This window comes from Symphalangus syndactylus, chromosome 16, assembly GCF_028878055.3.
Source record: "Symphalangus syndactylus isolate Jambi chromosome 16, NHGRI_mSymSyn1-v2.1_pri, whole genome shotgun sequence".
In the NCBI taxonomy this organism is placed as follows: domain Eukaryota; kingdom Metazoa; phylum Chordata; class Mammalia; order Primates; family Hylobatidae; genus Symphalangus; species Symphalangus syndactylus.
Window position 1 is genome coordinate 45,557,600 of NC_072438.2, and position 20,407 is coordinate 45,578,006.

The following is a 20,407-nucleotide window of genomic DNA, read 5'->3' on the forward strand; positions in this document are numbered from 1 at the left end:
TAAGGTTAACTTCTTACTAAAGAAAGAAAAAAATTTTAATAAATGTTGTGTGGCCTATATGTACAACATTTATAAAGTCCACAGTGGGATTTGGTAATGTCCTAGGCCTTCACATTCACTCACCACATACTCACTGACTCACTCAGAGCAACTTCCAATCCTGCAAGCTCCATTCATCGTAAGTGCCTGTATTCATTCATTTTCACGCTGCTGATAAAGACGTATCTGAGACTGGGCAATTTACAAAAGAAAGAGGTTTATTGGACTTACAGTTCCACAGAGCTGGGGAAGCCTCACAATCATGGCAGAAGGCAAGGAGGAGCAAGTCACATCTTACATGGCAGCAGGGAAGAGAGAGAACTTGTGCAGGGAAACTCCCCCTTAAAGAACCATCAGATTTCATGAGACCCATTCACTGACAGGAGAACAGCACAGGAAAAGACACGCCCCCATGATTCAATCACCTCCCACTGGGTTCCTGCCACAACATGTGGGAATTCAAGATGAGATTTGGGTGGGGACACAGCCAACCCACATCAGTGCCCTATACAAGTGTGCAATTTTTATCTTTTTTACCATATTTTTACCACACCCTTGCTATGTTTAGATATGTTTGGATACACAAATACTTAGCATTGTGTTACAATCACCTAGAAGCAACAGGCTATACCATAAGCCTAGGTGGGTAGTAAGCTATGCCATCTATATCTGTGTGAGTGCACTCTATGATGTTCAACCAAAGGCAAAATTAACTAACAACACACATCTCACAACTTAGAGCAGCCCAAACGGACTGACACCTTTCCTCATCCAAGCTCATCTTTACCATGCCCCATTCCTTTTAACAGGTCATCTTACTACGGGATCTACTGTTTATTCTCGTCACAATGTTAAGAACTGAAAACGTGTTGAGGCAAACTTACCAAATTGTGGCACTGGATGGAGGAATGAGAAGGAATAGCGCAAACATGGTTGGAGGAGATACTTTATTTGTATGGATTTTTGTTTTGTTTTGCCTCCTTTTTGCTTCCCTGTTTTTTTGTTTTTTGTTTTAGGTCTTTCTGGATCAATTTTTCAACCTCCCAAAAACGACGGCAGAGAAGATGCCTGACCCTCAAAACAAAAGCGCGCCTCCTACCAGGCAATGGGCCCCGTGGGAAGAGCTGCAGGGCCGCTGTGGGGCGAGCAGGTGAGGCACAGGGAGAGACTCACCCAGCCTCCGAAAGGCAGCCGTTTCTTTCTCTCAGTATCCTGCTAAACCTGGAGCCGCGTCGTCCCAGCGTCTTCCAGTGGCGGACGGGGAGGAGCAGCGCGCACCGCGAAGTTGTCCACGGCCAAGGTCAGACGCCTGGGCCGCCCAGACACCGCGGCGGGGACGAGTGGCCAGGGGGCAGCTCAGCGTGGAACTGTAGCCCCGCCGCCCCCGCCCCCGCCTGCCTGGGCTTTTTAGATAAAATCCAGGACTTCATGGACATTTCCTGCATGGGACCGTTTCAGAGTCATTTGCTCATCCCACGAGTTTTTACTGTGCATCTACAATGGGGTGCGCAGGGTCCCCTCAGCACTGGGGAGAGGCAGAGAACAGGTGGAGAAGGCTCCCGTTCTCCTTATACTTTAGAGAAGAGAAAGAGAAGACGAGTAAACAACTAAGCAAACAAGATAATTTTAGACAGTGATGTGTTCTGTGAAGAAAAGGAACGGGAGGAATGTGACAGAGAGGACCGTGAGGACCCTACTTTCCACTGGGATGCAGGGAGGCCCCTCTGCCGAGGGGATGTAGGTTTAAAAAAATTAATGCTAAAATTCTATATTTCCAATGTCAACTATATTTTGTGGGAAACATTGATACCATTTAAAAAGATTTGATTATTTAGAATCTGTGGCAGTTTTTTGTTGTTGTTGTTGTTACTGTGGTTGTTTGTTGTTTTTATTGTTTTTAGATTAGGCAACAGTTCAACAGATCTGTTCAGCAGGGGTTGTGGAAGAATGTGCCGTTTGGGATAGAGCCTACGGAGGAAAATAAATGTTGTTCTCCTGAAGAGCAGGGAAGGGCTAATGCAGACAGAAGATGATGCTAATAAAACATCATTAAGGCTTATTTCGTTACAGCTATTATGAAACCAGATTTTTTTTCTTTTAATTTTTTTGAGATGGAGTCTCACTCTGTTGCCCAGGGGGCAGTGCAGTAGCACTGTCTCAGCTCACTACAGCCTCTGTCTCCCAGGTTCAAGTGATTCTCTTGCCTCAGCCTCCTGAGTAGCTGGGACTACAGGTGCGCACCACCACACCCGGCTAACTTTTGTATTTTTAGTACAGACAGGGTTTCACCATGTTGGCCAGGCTGGTCTCGAACCCCTGACCTCAAGTGATCCACCTGCCTCAGCCTCCCACAGTACTGGGATTACAGAAGTGTGCCACGGTGCCTGGCTGAAACCAGTTTATTGAATGAACTAAGTCCAGAAAGCAAGGGCTTCATTTTTCTCTAACCATTGCCTTACAACAAAGTTCTGTTGGATCTCCTGCCGTCATCACTCCTGAATCTTGGGCAGGTACCATAAATTTTAGTGACAAATCTCATTTTAGTCATTGCACCTCTGTTTAAGGGATTAAAATGTCCAGGCCAGTCCAATTTAACAGCAATCTCACACCTCATTCAAAAATCTGCTTGGCCTTCCTTGCAGTGAAATGAAGAAGGCATGTAGTCAGTTTCTTTACCCTTCTTCCATTGTCTCTGTCTTCTCTATGTTCTAGATGTCCCCATGCCATTGCAAGGGAAGAGGGTATTACACAAAGAGGAGCAGATCTTCCTGTAGTTAACTATTGAATAAGGCAGACAGGCCAGCAGGTTCCTGCCAGCTTCTATGGCAGAGTCCAAATGCTGGCTTTTTCACAGGGTACATCTGTGAGTTATTGGAGGGCCTTGAGTGTACACCACATTGCACAGTTCCATGATGCAGGGGCACATTATCTGGCTGACCTCTTGCAGCAACCTCCACCCCGAACCCCTCTTCTGCCTAACCCGGTGTCCTCTTACTGCTATAGTTTCTTTGCACAACAGGCTATCCTATTGGCTGATATCCCATCATGACAACGCAAGCCCAGCTACTCTTCCATAGTCAAAGCCGTGTGAAGAAATTCACATCCTTTTACCATGCCAATAATGGAAGGGCAGGTTGCTATCACTGCTTCTCTTCTCTCATCCTGCCATTTTGGGTTGCGCAAGCCAACCTTTCACCTCTGAATTCCCCGGGGGGAAGAACTCATCTATTCATTCAACAAATATTCGTCAAGCACTTGTATTTGCCAAACACTATTTACCAGTCTCTGTGTTCCCAGTGCCCACCCTCCTCCCAAGCTCCAGCAAATACTCATCAAGCTCTTCCAAGAGTTCTCAAGGCACACCACGTCTGCTGCACTGAACCTGTGTGCACCTGTTACTCTGCAAGCTTTCGGTCTCGGAGTGGGATGCCAGGTTACCTTCTACCGTGCTTACAGTCCCTCACACTTTTCTGCAAGAAATTCAAAGCAGTCTCCCTACGGTCTAGAACCTCCACTTAATGACTCTTTAATCACGCTTTTGACTCTAGTCTTTTAGAAATGGATAATATGGACTGGGAGTCATTGGTCTCTTTCTGCTCTTTTGATGAGTCTAGACTGGCTGTGTCTAGTATCATGTGGGTGCAGTTACTGTCTTTTGTCAGCTTTGAGGCTTTAGCCAGAATTCTAAGACAATCAGAAAAGTCCTATTCAATATCCAGTTACAAATAAATTTGGCCCTGAGTTTTCTTGCAAAGCAGGTAAAACCACGTCTTTCACCTCAACAGCTTATGATTAAGTCCACGTTTCCCTTTACATACATACACTACCAAGTCATGAGTCCTCATTGGTTAATTACGTACTTGTGTAGCAGAATAAAAAATTAAATAAGCTATTACACATATGTGAAACAAAAGACTTTTTTATATGCTGTAGCTGATCTAATTTTTTCCCCAACCCCCAAACTTGAAGATAATGATGACACTGACCCAAAGACCAATAGGATTCACAGGGCACTCCAAGGACTGGTGCATATGATGCTGAAGTTGACTGTTTCCTTGCTGCCATGAAGCCATATAAACTCTTGCTCACAACAGAATCCATTTGGGAAAAGAGAGTGGAGAGGAGCTGAAAAATTGAGCATTTACTCAGAAGGGACTGTTTCAATTTGAAACATAATGATTAAACCAGAAGAGACTGGGCTGTCTCTAACTGGCAGGTTGAGTACCACCTCACCGCCTGGCCCAGTTCCCCAGATGAAACATTGTTTTTGTTAAGTCTTTCCTGAAGGCATGAGTACAGTGGAGGCACCTCCAGACAGTTACTTAGGACTGTACTGTTCACCATCATCCAAGTAAATAATGGTTTCTTAAGTTGAATTTCCTAAATTTTTTTAAGATTTCACATCATTGTTTTCAGTGACTAGTGTTAATTTCATATTAAAAGCGGCTCTAATGTTAGCCCAAAAGAGCCCACGTTTGCTTTTCTCCTTGGGCCACTGCAAATAAGTCCGCTGCGTCATGAGAGCCTTCAGCTTGTGGTACTTGTTGGGAATGCTGTTCTGCGGAATGGGTTCCAGCAAGATGAGGATTAAGTTATTAGATCCTTCATGAAAGAGATTGTGATGGGCAAAGTAGAGTTCGTAATGGCACCACTCACTCTGGACAAAGTTGGGAGACAAAACAAAGATGGACTTGTAACTCTTCTCAATGCAGTTGATGATATTTTCCACAATGCTCTTGCCAGGGACAAAGTTTCTCTCATGAAGACAAATCTGTATATCTTCTTTTTCTAGGTAAGGTACCAATTCATTTTTCACCCAGGCAGAATCATGTTCACTATATGAAATAAAAGCATGAAACTGGAGATTTCTTCGGAGTTCTTCTAAGGGTACGTTCCTGGCCCTGCGCCGAGTCTGGGTCCACTGGCACACCATCCTGAGATACCAGGGCAGATCCAAGTAGATGCAGAGGGAGGTCACAGTCACAGCCAACACCAGCATGGTGGCAGCAATGGTGACGATCAGCAGAGTTATGTTGCAGGATAATTCAGGCATGTGAAAGTCCTTTAGTGGGGTGCCTCTATAACTTTCTGGGTAGTCACACTTATAAGAATCAGGCCAGCCCTCTACCACTTCACTTGATACTTGGTCTACATTTTTGACAAATTCCCTTAGCTCACAGGTACATTGGAATGGATTGTTCCCTGCTTTTATTGACCTCATCTTCTGGCAGCTCTGGAAGAAATCAGCTGATGGGTGGGAAACTGAATTGTGATCAATGATCAATACAGAAAGGCTGCTAAAGCTGCCACATCCGGGAAGGTCGGTTAAAGAATTGAAAGCAACATTGAGTTCTTGCAAAGCTTGCAGTTTTATGACTTGTTTGGGAATGCTCTTTATTTTATTGCTGTGAAGATCAAGTACCTTGATGCCGGGAGGTAAACATCTGAAAACCGAGTCAGTAAGTATATTTGAAGACAAATTTAACACCACTATACTTTCAACCCAAGTGCAGTTTTCCTTATGTCTACCAGATTCCAAGGAATTCCAGCTAACATCCAGTGTTTCCAAAGATGGCATATCCTTAGTCATGAGACCTACTTTGAAAAGGTCTTTTAATCCGTTCTTTTGTAAGATAAGTGTCTCCAATTTAACTAACGTGGAACATTTTTCAAAAATACTATCTGTGAAAACATTCTGGGTAAAGTTCAAAAACTTGAATGTGCTTGGTGCATGAGGACACAGCATGTGTATAAAAGGTGTATCTGAAATGGTTAACATCATAATGTTCATCTCAGAAAACACGGTGTACAACGCTGTCTGTGAAAACAGAAAAACCTGGTTCGTGATATGTTCTATTTTCAGTGCTTTCAATGTCGTTTTAGAATAAGTAAAGTCTTCTTCATGAATGCTTTCAATTATTGTTAAATTGTAAATATCGAGATATTCCACAGGTTTGGGCCACAGAAATTGAAAGACTCTAACCAGGCATTTCCAAGTTGTTTCTATGTGGTTGAGGGTAAAATTCAGTAAGGTTGGATCTCTGGTGAGTTCTGATAAAAATTTAATGAAAACTTGACAGTTGTCATCATTCAATTTAATATTAGTCAGTTGTAAGCACCCTAAAGTATTAACTGATATGTTCACTTGGATAGAGAATAAACTAGTTGGGTGAAAAACAAGGTGAAGGGTTTTTGCATTCAGAATTTGTAGACTTTCTGTCTCCTTTTCTTTTATATAATAATTTCTTAAATCCAGAAGGATATAACTTAGATGCAAGTGAGCAATTGGCAGCAAATCTAATTTTTGTAGCTTCATAGCACTCAATCCCAAGAAATTCAGTTGTGACAATTCGCCAAATTCCTTACAGATGGGCAGGGCCTTGAAGTCATTGAATGAGAGATCTAAATGCCTGAAACTCACAATAGGATGGCAGGATATCTTTTGCAACTGATTATGAGATAAATCCAAATATTCTAAATCCTGGTTGAACTTGAAAACACTTAAATCAAGTAGCTGGATTCTGTTATGGGAAAGTCTCAAAACTTTCAACTCTGACAGAAAGCTCACGTCAGAGACCTGAAGCTCAGCTATGGAGTTCTGAGACATATCTAAGACTTTGGTTTTCAGCGGTAGGTCTTTTGGAACATGAATAAGACCTCTTTTTGACTTATCTACTGCAAATTCACTTCCGTCAGAGAACTGGATTCTGGTTCCAACTATTATGATCATAAGGCAAACAAAATGGAAGCTTTTAACAATAGGTTCTTTGTCTTTGGTCATGATGTTGCAGTGGCTATCCTAAAGGGTTCTTGTTCTTCAGAGCATCTTGATATGAGTCCAAAATTCTAGAAATATAATATACACTAAGATTAATAAAGATCGGATGGTTACTCTCAAACCTCCATTACTAACCATAAAATCTGAACGATTTCTTCATTCACTGGTAGAGTCGTTTCTGTCCCCATAATTTAATATGATACTTTTTATATCCAGTTATATAGCTTGCTCATGCCAGAAGGGCCAATATAGGTCTTATTATCAAAGAATTGTGGTTGTGTGTTTTGACCTGTCTGGTTGCTGCCTGAAGGATTCACACTCAGGGGCTTGCCTTTATTTTGCACACCTTAGAACTTTCTCAGGGCTGGAGCAGGCTTCTGGCTGGTGTTTGCTGTAAACAATTAAAGGCAAATATACTAGGTGCAGCCACCTGAGCAAGGGCTAACAGAGGGGGCAAGCAGCAGACACATCAAAAAGTCTGGGAAATATGCAAAGATATATGGAAAAAGATATGTGGGAGAAAAAAGGTTTTGGAAATCTCTGTATATACCAGGGAGTCTAGAAGTCCACTCACATGCCCAAGGCTGGACACATGTTCAGAGGAGACCTGAGAAAATCCCAAACTTCACCTCTGGCTCATCTTTAGCTTCCATGCATGCAGAAAGTGAAGGCTAAGGCAGAGCTGTGAATACACTGGCTAAGCATTGAGAAAGTGATCCAACACAGCCAATCTGCAAAGATCAGGGGAGTTTTTGTTTTTGCTTTTGGTATTTTGTTTTGTTTTTGTTTTTGCTCCAGATGTTTAAAGAAATCTCAAGTCACTGGCTGACCACTAAGCTAACTGGACAGAAGATGTAATAGCCACACATGACAAAGAATAGTCTTTATAAAAATTATTTATGAAAGTCATTAAACAAGCAACCATAAGCCACAAGAAGCAACAATACACTCTGGGAAAGGGAGGCCAGGCACAGTGGCTCAAGCCTGTAGTCCCAGAACCTGGGGAGGGCAAGGCAGGTGGATTGCTTGAGTCCAGGAGTTCAAAGCCAGCCTGCGCAACATGGTGAAACTCCATCTCTACAAAAAATACAAAAATTAGCTGGGCATGGTGGCATGTGCCTATAGTTCCAGCTACTTGGGAGGCTGAGGTGGGAGGATTATTTGGGCCTGGGGAAGTTGAGGCTCCAATGATTACACCACTGCACTCCAGCCTGGGTGACAGAATGAGACCCTGTCAAAAAATAAATAAATAAATAAAACACCTCTGGGAAAGGGGGACAGAATTTGATTTCTAGAGTTACCTCATTATAGTGTTTAAAATGTCTGATTCAAAAAAATAAAAATCAAAACAAAATAATCACTAGCCCCCAGATTTGCCAGCAGACTTGCTCTGGGTTTTGCCATGAAATAACACAAATCTTGCCAAAAGCAAATGGAAAGAGATTGTTGTCTTTTTGATTGTGTAACTTGGCATTAAAGGAACCTCTAATTTATTTGTTTAAAAAAATTAGCCATGCAAAGAAACAAGAAAGTGCTGTTCATTCACAGGAAAAAAAAAAAAGAAATTAAAAGAACAAAGTCAGATAACTGACACCACCTAACATTGAGACTTGCTACAAAGCTACAGCAATCAAGGCAGTGTGGTTTTGGTGAAAGAATAGACAAATAGATCAAATTACCAGAATACATAGCTTAGAAATAGACCCACACAAAAATAATCATCTGCTGTTTGACAAAGGAGCAAAGGCAACTCAGTGGAGAATGGATAGTCTTTTCAACAAATGGTGCTGGAAAAAAAAAAGAGAAGAAGAAGAAGAAGAAAGAAGTTAGATACAGACCTTACAGTTTTCACAAAAATTAGCTCAAAATTAACCATAGACCTAAATGTATAATGCAAAACTATAAAATTTCCAGAAGATAACACAGGAGAAAATCTAGGTGAGTTCGGATTTGGTGATGACTTTTTAGATACCACATCAAAAACATAATCCAAGAAAGAAAACACTGTTAAGTTGGACTTCATTAAAATTAAAATTTTTGCTTTGCAAAAGACACTGCAAGAGAGTGAAAAAGACAAATCATAGACGGAGAGAAGATATTTGCAAAACACATATATGATAGGGACTTGTATCCAAACTATGCAAAGAACTCTTAAGCTCCACAATAAGAAAACAAACAACCTAGTTTTTAAATGGGCACAAAAATCTAAACAGAGACCTCACCAAAGAAGAGCAAATACACATACAGATAGCTATTCAATATCATATTTCATCATGGTTTTGCAGATTAATACAGCAATGAAATTACATTACATTTATGAGAATGGGTAAAATCCAAAAACAACATCAAATGTTGGTGAGGATGTGGAGCAACAAGAACTCTCCTTCACTGTTGGTGGGAATGCAAAATGGTGCAGCCACTATGGAAGGCAGTTTCTTATAAAACTAAGCATAGTCTTATCATACGATCCAGCAAATCACATTCCTGGGTATTAACCAAAAGAACTGAAAATTTATATCCACATAAAAGCCTCCATGTGGATGTTTATAGAAGCTTTATTCATAACTGCCAAACATTGGAAGCAACAAGATATCCCTCAATAGGTAAAAACATTAACAAACTGGTACATTCACACAATAAAATACTATTCAACAATTTAAAAATGAGCTGGAGAAACATTAAAATGGCTGAATAGAGGCACCTAGCACTCACCCACTCTGCAAAGAAGGACCAAAACAGTGAGCAGATAATCATACATTGATTAAGCATCTAAGAGAGAACACTGGAATTCAGCAGAGAAGTGACAGTGCACCTCTGAGGCATGGGAGAAGAGGCAAGTGAAGCAGCCAGCCCAGCTGGGACTAGCTCAGAACCAGGAAGAACTTTCCATTCCAGGGAAAGTTTAACTGAGAGATCTTCAGAGGTCCATGTTTCCACTACGGACTCCTGTAATCCTAGCCATGAGCTAGCTCCTTGGCCCTCACATGCCCTAGGGCTGTCTGGAATATGTGCAATGGCATTGTTCCACAATGGGACTTCACATTGGGTGCCACATACCCCATACCCTGAGACCCAAACAGCTTCAGCATAAGGCTCTTTTAAGAGCCCAGCCCTCACCATACACATCCTGTTCTGGGGCCCAACAACCCTGAATCTCCATACCCCTGAAGCCCCACTGATACTCTCCTACATCCACCTAGAGGGCTACAGCATTGTAATGCCAGCTAAGAACAGCAGTGCAGCTAGGTCCCCAGCACTCTAGCCCATGCAATGCCCTACAACCCAGGAAACAGGAAGCACAGTGCACCTAGTGGCTCTCCCTGGGACAAAGGGAGTCAAAGTGTGCATTCCTAAGAGCCTAAGAGCTACCTGCCCAGGGCCACCGCCACTTACAGCAATCCCACCTTCCCTAGCAGCAGGACTCCGACACATCTACACATGCTCCCAAGGGGCCTGAGGACAGGTCCACCATGCCCTCTGCTGCTAGTGCCTGCCTGCCACTGCCATGGCCAACACTCATCCACGCATGCCACGTGTGGTCCTGGGGACTGGCTTGCCCAGCCTGCTGCTGCCACTGCTGCTGCCTGTGCATACCACTTCAGGGCCAGAGGGTTGGCCCACTTTTGTTGCTGCTACAGTTGATGCCACACAAATTGTGCAGGGGCCCAAGAACCTGCCCTCCCACTTGGTCCATTACTGCCACTGCAAGCATCCAACGAAATCTCCTGGAGGCTCAAGGACCCATCACAACCAGTGCCCACATACATCACACGGGGGCCTGAGAACCGGCAAGCCTAAGCCACTGCTGCCACCACTGGTGCCTGAGAACAGGCCTGCCTGGTGTCTCCATCCCCAGCAAAGCCTTGACATAGCGTCTGCTAACAACTGCAACCTAAGCCACTGAGGAACCCAAATGCCACCAACACTGATGACAGCTGAAGAAATCATACAGAAACTACACTGCTGTGCCCACTCAGAATCAAAGCCAAAGCACCCTATACTCAACTAACACTATAAAAACACCTAGAGGCAAAAGTCTTTCCCTAACAAAGCCAGTCCATAAAATTGGAAGCAGCAGCTATTACATCAGATCCATAGATATCAACACAAGGACACAAGAAATACAAAAGTGCAAGGAAACATGAAGCCTCCAAAGGAACACAATAATTCTCTAATAACAGATCCCAACAAAAAGAAAATCTATAAAATGCCTGAAAAATAATTCAAAATAATGATACTAAAGAAACTCAGTGAGTTACAAGAGAGCGTAGATAAATAATACAAAGAAGTCAGAAAAACAATTTATGATCTGAGTCAGAAATTCAACAAAGAAGTAAACATTAAAAATAGAACCAAACAGAAATTGTGGAACTACAGAAGTCAATAAATGAAATTTAAAAATACAATCAAGAACTTGTACAAACAATAGACTAGGCCAGGTGCAGTGGCTCACGCCTGTAATCCCAGCACTTTGGGAGGCCGAGGTGGGTGGATCACCTGAGGTCAGGAGTTCGAGACCAGCCTGGCCAAAATGGTGAAACCCTATCTCTACTAAAAAAAAAAAAAAAAAAAAAATACAAAAATTAGCTGGGTGTGGTGGCAGGTACCTGTAATCCCAGCTACTTGCGGGGCTGAGGCACAAGAATCGCTTGAACCCGGGAGGCAGATGCTGCAGTGAGCCGAGATTGTACCACTTCATGCTAAAAACTCTCAATAAATTAGGTATTGATGGGACGTATCTCAAAATAATAAGAGCTACCTATGACAAACCCACAGCCAATATCATACTGAATGGGTAAAAACTGGAAGCATTCCCATTGAAAACTCACACAAGACAGGGATGCCCTCCCTCACCACTCCTATTCAACATAGTGTTGGAAGTTCTGGCCAGGGCAATCAGGCAGGAGAAAGAAATAAAGGATATTCAATCAGGAAAAGAGGAAGTCAAATTGTCCCTGTTTGCAGATGACATGATTGTATATTTAGAAAACCCCATTGTCTCAGCCCAAAATCTCCTTAAGCTGATAAGCAACTTCAGCAAAGTCTCAGGATACAAAATCAATGTGCAAAAATCACAAGCATTTTTATACACCAATAACAGACAAACAGAGAGCCAAATCATGAGTGAATTCCCATTCACAATTGCTTCAAAGAGAATAAAATACCTAGGAATCCAACTTACAAGGGATGTGAAGGACCTCTTCAAGGAGAACTACAAACCACTGCTCAACGAAATAAAAGAGGACACAAACAAACATTCCATGCTCATGGATAGGAAGAATCAACATCATGAAAATGGCCATACTGCCCAAGGTAATTTATAGATTCAAAGCCATCTCCCATCAAGCTACCAATGACTTTCTTCACAGAATTGGAAAAAACTACTTTAAAGATCATATGGAACCAAAAAAGAGCCTGCATTGCCAAGACAATCCTAAGCCAAAAGAACAAAGCTGGAGGCATCATGCTCTCTGATTTCAAACTATACTACAAGGCTACAGTAACCAAAACAGCATGGTACTGGTACCAAAACAGAGATATAGAGCAATGGAACACAACAGAGCCCTCAGAAGTAATACCACACATCTACAACCATCTGATCTTTGACAAACCTGACAAAAACAAGAAATGGGGAAAGGATTCCCTATTTAATAAATGGTGCTTGGAAAACTGGCTAGCCATATGTAGAAAGCTGAAACTGGATCTCTTCCTTACACCTTATACAAAAATTAATTCAAGATGGATTAAAGACTTAAATGTTAGACTTAAAACCATAAAAACCCTAGAAGAAAACCTAGGCAATACCATTCAGGACATGGGCATGGGCAAGGACTTCATTTAACACCAAAAGCAATGGCAACAAAAGCCAAAATTGACAAATGGGATCTAATTAAACTAAAGAGCTTCTGCACAGCAAAAGAAACTACCATTAGAATGAAGAGGCAACCTACAGAATGGGAGAAAATTTTTGCAATCTACTCATCTGACAAAGGGCTAATATCTGGAATCTACAAAGAACTCAAGCAAATTTACAAGAAAAAAACAAACAACCCCATCTAAAAGTGGGCAAAGGATATGAACAGACACTTCTCAAAAGAAGACATTTATGCAGCCAACAGACACATGAAAAAATGCTCATCATCACTGGCCATCAGAGAAATGCAAATCAAAACCACAATGAGATACCATCTCACACCAGTTAGAATGGTGATCATTAAAAAGTCAGGAAACAACAGGTGCTGGAGAGGATGTGGAGAAATAGGAACACTTTTACATTGTTGGTGGGACTGTAAACTAGTTCATCCATTGTGGAAGACAGTCTGGAGATTCCTCAAGGATCTAGAACTAGAAATACCATTTGACCCAGCTATCCCATTACTGGGTATATACCCAAAGGATTATAAATCCTGCTGCTGTAAAGACACATGCACACACATGTTTATTGTGGCACTATTCACAATAGCAAAGACTTGGAACCAACCGAAATGTCCATCAATGATAAACTGGATTAAGAAAATGTGGCACATATACACCATGGAATACTATGCAGCCATAAAAAAGGATGAGTTCATGTCCTTTGTAGGGACATGGATGAAGCTGGAAACCATCATTCTCAGCAAATTACCACAAGGACAGAAAACCAAACACCTCATGTTCTCACTCATAGGTGGGAATTGAACAATAAGAACACTTGGACACAGGAAAGGGAACATCACACACCAGTGCCTGCCAGGGGGTGGGGGGAGAGGGGAGGGACAGCATTAGGAGATATACCTAATGCTAAATGACGAGTTAATGGGTGCAGCACACCAACATGGCACATGGATACATATGTAACAAACCTGCACGTTGTGCACATGTACCCTAGAACTTCAAGTATTACAAAAAAAAAGAGTGCACACATTGTTCTTTCTGGAAGTTTTAACCACTGTAATAAAGAAAAAAAATGACAGGAAGAAATACTGAAATGAAGAAAGGAAATCATTATTATTTTTAGATTATAAAACTGTCAATGTGGAAAACCAAAGAGAAGTCATTGAAAAAATGTTAGCACCAATAAAAGAATACAATAAAGTGGCTGGCACAAAATGAATTATTATCATTACTATTTTCTTAAACACTTTCTTTCTAAGAGATAGGGTTTTGTTCCACTGCCCAGGCTGGAGTGCAGTGGCACAATCATAGCTTAAGGTCCAGGGCTCATGCCATCCTCTCACCTCAGCCTCCCACGGAGGTGGGGTTACAGGTACAAGCCACTGCTCTTGGCAAAGATAAATTATATTTTGAAAAAATCCCTCAATTATCCAAAAATAGCAGGTTATCAAATAAATTCTAGTATCTCTGTATAATTAAATAGTACTATGTAGCCTTTAAAAATAATAAAAATCGAATTGCATGAAAATATTTTCACTATATGTGACAAAAAGCAGTTTATTTAAAAAGTACCAAAGTAAATATATACCTATGCAAGTAGAAAAATTAATAAGATACATACCAAGACATGAACAGTAATTATCTTTGCACAGTAAGATTATAATGGAACTTTATTTTCCTTTTAGTTTTTATCTATATTTTTCAAACTTTTAACATTCAAAATTAAGTTTACTCTACTATTTACTGAATAATTTGCCAAAAATCAATTGCCAATAATATGAATAATGTCCAATCTCACAAAAAATAAAACAGCATGTTAAATCAAAAAAGCACATAACATCTAGATGAAACTCATGATCTTGGATTAGGTCTGAGTTAAGACAGACTTGCTATAAAACACATTCAGTAACAAGAGGAGGGGCAGATTCCATGATGGACCAGCCATTAGATGCTATTAAGAAATAAACTGTAATTTTTTATAATGTTATTTGGCTATTTTAGGAAAATGTAATTTTTTTTAGAGATAGAGAATAAAGCATTTATAAATAGGTTTCCAGAATGCCTGTTATTTTTACTGTAATATATTTAAGCATAAAAAGATAAAGGGGGTCAAAGGAGGATTCTTGTTTCTTAAAAGATTTTTTAAAAGGCAAGATTTTTTTTTCACCTATCAAATAGGGAAAATTAAAATATGTAATATCCAGGTTGGTAGGTGGAAACTAAAATAAGAACCCTCATTTACTACTTAGGCAGGAATGAAAAATTAGTACAACCTTTCTAAAGGGTAATTTGGTAATTTATACAAATTTCTTAAAAATATATCTTCCTTTATTTTAGCAATTCCACTACAAGGAATTTTCTAAAGAAACAGTCAAAAATAACACACAAAAGATATGACTATAAAGGATACTCATGACATAATGAAATATTGAAAAAATCAGAATGTCTAGTGTAGAAAATGATTAAATCAGTTATATATAATTAAATAATAGCCTCAAATACTGTACTTTGAAAAAATGATAATGTTAAATGAATACAGTAATAGAAAATTACGGCCGGGCGCGGTGGCTCATGCCTCTCGTCCCAGCACTTTGGGAGGCCGAGGCGGGTGGATCACGAGGTCAGGAGATCGAGACCATCCTGGCTAACATGGTGAAACCTCATCTCTACTAAAAAAAAAATACAAAAAAAATTAGCCGGGCGTGGTGGCGGGCGCCTGTAGTCCCAGCTACTGAGGAGGCTGAGGCAGGAGAATGGCGTGAACCCGGGGGGCGGAGCTTGCAGTGAGCCGAGATCGCGCCACTGCACTCCAGCCTGGGCGACAAAGCAAGAGTTCATCTCAAAAAAAAAAAAAAAAAAATTATATACGTAGTAAGACTCTAATTTTGCAAAATATGATTAAAACCTGACATATACATAAAAGCTAGAGGACAAAAAATGTGATGAAATATACCAAATACTAATAATAGTGGTTCTCTGAATCTCTGAATTATAGATGAATTTAATTTTCTTTCTTATACTTTCAGATATCCCTAAAATGTCTCATTTTGAACATCCTTTATAATCCTAAAAAGTTAGCATAAAGCAATTTAAGAGTTGTCTTTATAGCTGTGTAAAAATATTTTATATTTAAAGAAATGTGCTTGTTTTATTTGGAGTATTAAAATATAAAGATGGAGAACTTTCAGATAATAGTAGATAACTGACATTCATAGATGAGGACCCACCCTACAGGTCCCCAGCAATCAGACCCACAGTGCCTGCGTTCATGGGACTGAAAATCAGCCACCAGGTGGAAAAGCTGGTCAGCTGTCCTTATAGTATCGTGCCACAAAAACGCGATATTCCTCCAGAGGCGTTCATACCCTGAGGCAGTTCCTAGGGTATACACTAAATGAAAAAGATAGTAACTTTTATATTTATTGGGAAAAAAGGAGGGAAAAATGGGAAGATGAGAGTGGAAGATTAGAGAGTTCACAGTTTTTTAAAGAAAGTAAAAATAGGCCCGGCGCGGTGGCTCATGCTTGTAATCCCAGCACTTTGGGAAGCCGAGGAGGGCAGATCACAAGGTCAGGAGATTGAGACCACGGTGAAACCCCATCTCTACTAAAAATACAAAAAATTAGCTGGGCGTGGTGGCGGGCGCCTGCAGTCCCAGCTACTGGGGAGGCTGAGGCAGGAGAATGGCTTGAACCCGGGAGGCGGAGCTTGCAGTGAGCCGAGATTGTGCCACTGCACTCCAGCCTGGGCGACCGAGCTAGACTCCGTCTCAAAAAAAAAAAAAAGAAAAAAAGAAAAAAGAAAGTAAAAATAAATAAACAGGTAAAAGCTCTTGATTTTTTAAATGCATCAAATAAAAAGGGTGAGGAAATAGATGAAATAAGCTATATTTCAGAAAAAAAGGGTAGACAAGACCTATGAAAATTAAAACTACAAGGAAGAAGAGAGCAGAAAAAAAACATTAAGTGAAATAAGTGGAGGAAAGATCACATAATCAAGTCAACAAATAGGCAAGAAAAACATTGTTTCATTTGTCAAACTGAAGGTGGAAGGACCTGGAGGAAGGCAATTGCTAGACTGTGCCAGATTCAAGGTTGTGAAGGGCTTGGTCCCGGCCACTTCTTCCATTTAATAAATATGTATTCAGGGTCTATTTTTCTGCCAGTGCCATGCTACACACTAGGCACCAGGGATATAAATATGAATAGGACTGACATAATTCCTGCTTTTAAAAAGCTTACGAATTAGGGACAGACACAGACCAGCAAACTATTATAGTGCCAAACGACAAGGGAGAGCAAACACGTCTGCTGTAAAAACATATAATATATAGGTGCCATATCAGTGGTATATATAAATTACTGTTAAAAGCTACTGAAAACAATGAACTAGAGAAAGACGAAAAGAGAAAATTCACTAGGCCAAAGCGAAAGAAATAATTAACATTAGTTTTGTTCCTGAATTATCACCACAAGCGCTAGCTGTTTTCTATCTTTTCAAGACAGCTGTAAAGACACTGCTCTTCATCCTGCTTGTGAAATTCAAAGGACATTTGCAACATCTACAAAAAAAAAAAACCACTTCAAATCATTTTGCAAAAATTTCAAGGAAACATTACCTATTTCCTATATAATGAATGGTTAGCAGACTTGCTTACTTGAAGCACCTGTGCCATAATGTGAAAAAGCCACAGAAGTCTTTTTACTTACCAAGATCCCTTTTTCAGAAGAAGAGAAAATAACTTGTAAATGAACGGAAGTACAATTGAAAATGCTTGACAAACACACGTTCTTAAAGTCGAGTAAAGCGATACCTTAGAAACAGATTGGTGCCATCTGTTGGCCCACAGTGGAATTACTCCTACGTATATTTTTACCTTTCAACGGTCTGGAGGTGAGTTAGCAGTTTTTTCTGGACTACAGACAAAACCAGTAATTCAATTTTCTAATTCGTGCGAGGAAGCAACTTACAAACATTTCAATATGAAGAAAAATATTTTTCTAAGGTAATATTTCTCTGTAAGAGTTTGCAGCCTGGTTATTACATTTGTCACCTGAGTGGAAAGTTATTTTAAACAGCCTATTTTCTACTATTACCATATTTAACATTTCAAGAATAATTGCAGTTTCCCTTATCAAGCAATTTTGAGCATTATTTTAGCTGGATGAGACACTTTAAAATAAAATAAGTATAGTTCCACAATTTGGGTTTTTTTTTAAATCAACTTCTAAGGAAAGTTTACTGGTAGATACATATCTATGAGTACATATTTAGCCATATCTAGGAGGAATCATACCCACATTCTGATCAACATTTGGTGTTATTAAATGGTTTAGATTTTAATTTAGGAATAATAAATAACACTGAAATCCTGCAAGACTAATTTAAAAATCAATTTTCTAAAGACCATTTAGAAGAATTTCAGAATGACATCAACAAAGGCTGATTACCAGAAGTCTCTGGTTAAACAGAGACTTCTGGTGGACAGTAAACCCTTTTCCCCAGACTTCTCACTTAACTGAGTTCTGCAAAGGACAGAAGGCATGAGTGAAACAATCATTCTATAATTTATCTCACTGTCTGGCACGATCTCATCTTTATTTAAAAAAAAAAAAAAACAACAAGTTAAGACCTTACAATTTGGCTAATGACAAAGTTGGACATGTCAGTAAGAATTACTTCTGCTTTCAGGAGGAAGAGAAAGGCTGGCTTCTTGTGATTCATCCTTACGCTTCAAACATAACAGGAAGTCTCCTCAGGCCTGGGGAGGCTCAGTAAGGAGTGGATGGATCTCTGCTCCGCTGGCGAAAGGAGACAGCCAGAAAGCAGCAGGTATCTGTGACCCTGGAAAACCAGATTTGTGAAGCAAGCCAAGGGAAAGGGCTGGCTGTGGCTCTGAGGGAATTTCAAGTAACCGTGGACTAAAGTCTCAAGAAAACACACAACCATCACTGCAGATCTGGGCACACTGACATGTCTCATTAGGAGACTGCATCACAACACCAATGTTCAGGAACATGGAGACTATTCGAGGCTGTCACAGCTCAGAAACGTCTGCAAGGGGATGACAAAAACACAAAAATCAAGTAATAGCGAAGACGGCAATGACAGTCAAGCAAACAAAGGAACAGACAGTACTGGGCCGAACCTCCACTTGGCCACTTACTGTGAGGTTTGGGACAAGTTCCTTAACTTCCATTTATTCATCCACAAAATGGGAGTACTTTTAGGAAAGATAATGAATTTGAAGTGGCTGGAATAGTGACTGACACAGAAGAGAAGTCATAATAGTAAGGAGTTTGGTGCAACTCATATGGTTTTTTTGTATGCTGAGGGGTAAAGATTTCAGGATATACTATGAAGTGAAGAAAATCAAGGTGCAGGCTGGGCACGGTGGCTCATGCCTGTAATCCCAGCACTTCGGGAGGCTGAGGTGGGTAGATCACCAGAGGTCAGGAGTTCGAGACCAGCTTGGCCAACATGGTGAAACCCTGTCTCTACTAAAAATACAAAAATTAGCTGGGTATGGTAGCAGGCACCTGTACTCCCAGCTACTCGGGAGGCTGAAGCAGGAGAATCACTGGAACCCAGGAGGCAGAGGTAGCAGAGAGCCGAGATTGCACCACTGCACTCCAGCCTGGGCAACAGAGTGAGACTCCGGCTCAAAAGAAAAAAAAAAAAAGAAGAAAGAAAGAAAGAAAATTAAGGTGCAGAACTGTAAGAAGAGTATGATATCAATTGTATAAAATCTAGCCATTTACACAGGTTATCTTCTTGCCGGGCATTGCTGTGACTACTTTCCAAGTATTAACTCATTAAGGTGCTGTGAGATAAGTACTGTCACATCATCTCCACTTAGCACCAGGGCAGGAGCAGCTGGGTAATGGTTCCAGCTTGCACTGCTGGTCAGTGGTGGGGCTGGGATTCGAACCCAGGCAGTTTGGCCCCAGTGCCTATGCACTTAAGCATCACACCATGCTGCCTTATAAGACACCCTGTGTCCTCGTAAGACACACAGAGAAGAGAGACACAGAGAAGCGGAGCATTTGCAAACAGAGGCAGAGACTGGGGTATTGCAGTCACAGTGCAAGGGATGCCTGGAGCCACCAGAGGCTGGAGACAGCATCACCCTATGAACACCTTGATTTTGAACTTCTGGCCTCCAGAACTCTGAGAGAATAAATTTTTGTTGTTTTAAGCCACACAGTCTGTGGTGATTTGTCATGGTAGCCACAGGAAACTTAATACAAGGGTCTACATACATATGTTGATAGAGGCATATGAATCTTTTTTCTCAAAGGATACATAAGAAATGTTCACCTTTGAGCAGAAGAACTAAGAGAAAGAGATTATTGGCCTTTTTTTTTTTTTTTTTTTGAGACAGGGTCTTGCTCTGTTGCCCAGGGTGGAGTGCAGTGGCGCAATCACAGCTCACTGCAGCCTTGACTTTCCCCACTCAGGTGATTCTCCCACCTCAGCCTCCCAAGGATCTGAGACCACAGGCATCCACCACCATGCATGGCTAATTTTTATATTTTTTTGCAGAGACAGGGTTTTGCCATGTTGCTCAGGCTGGTCTGGAATTCCTGGGCTCAAACAATCCACCCACCTCAGCCTCCCAAATTGCTGGAATTACAGGCTTGAGCCACCCCGCCCAGCCTCTACACCATTTTATGCTTTTTGTCCTGTTTGAATTCTTCACCATATAGAGATATG

The 20,407-nt window shown here is 40.9% G+C and overlaps 1 protein-coding gene across 2 annotated transcripts; it reads right to left on the bottom strand.

The window, feature by feature from the left end:
- Positions 1–239: 239 nt before the first annotated feature.
- Positions 240–17,494, bottom strand: TLR6 (toll like receptor 6). Of its 2 annotated transcripts, none has more exons than XM_055246099.2 (2): positions 17,401–17,494; positions 240–6,885 (listed from the first exon to the last, which is right to left on the bottom strand). In XM_055246099.2, the coding sequence occupies exon 2, from the start codon at positions 6,818–6,820 to the stop codon at positions 4,430–4,432; it is 2,391 nt and encodes a 796-aa protein (XP_055102074.1). In that variant the 5' UTR covers positions 6,821–6,885; positions 17,401–17,494; the 3' UTR covers positions 240–4,429. The 2 variants fall into 2 exon arrangements, with proteins under 2 accessions (XP_055102074.1, XP_063475866.1); XM_063619796.1 differs by having other exon boundaries at positions 17,310–17,401.
- Positions 17,495–20,407: the final 2,913 nt, after the last annotated feature.

Excerpts from the sequence above, each read along its gene's own strand:
- TLR6 (XM_055246099.2), bottom strand. The coding sequence starts at position 6,820 with ATGACCAAAGACAAAGAACCTATTGTTAAAAGCTTCCATTTTGTTTGC.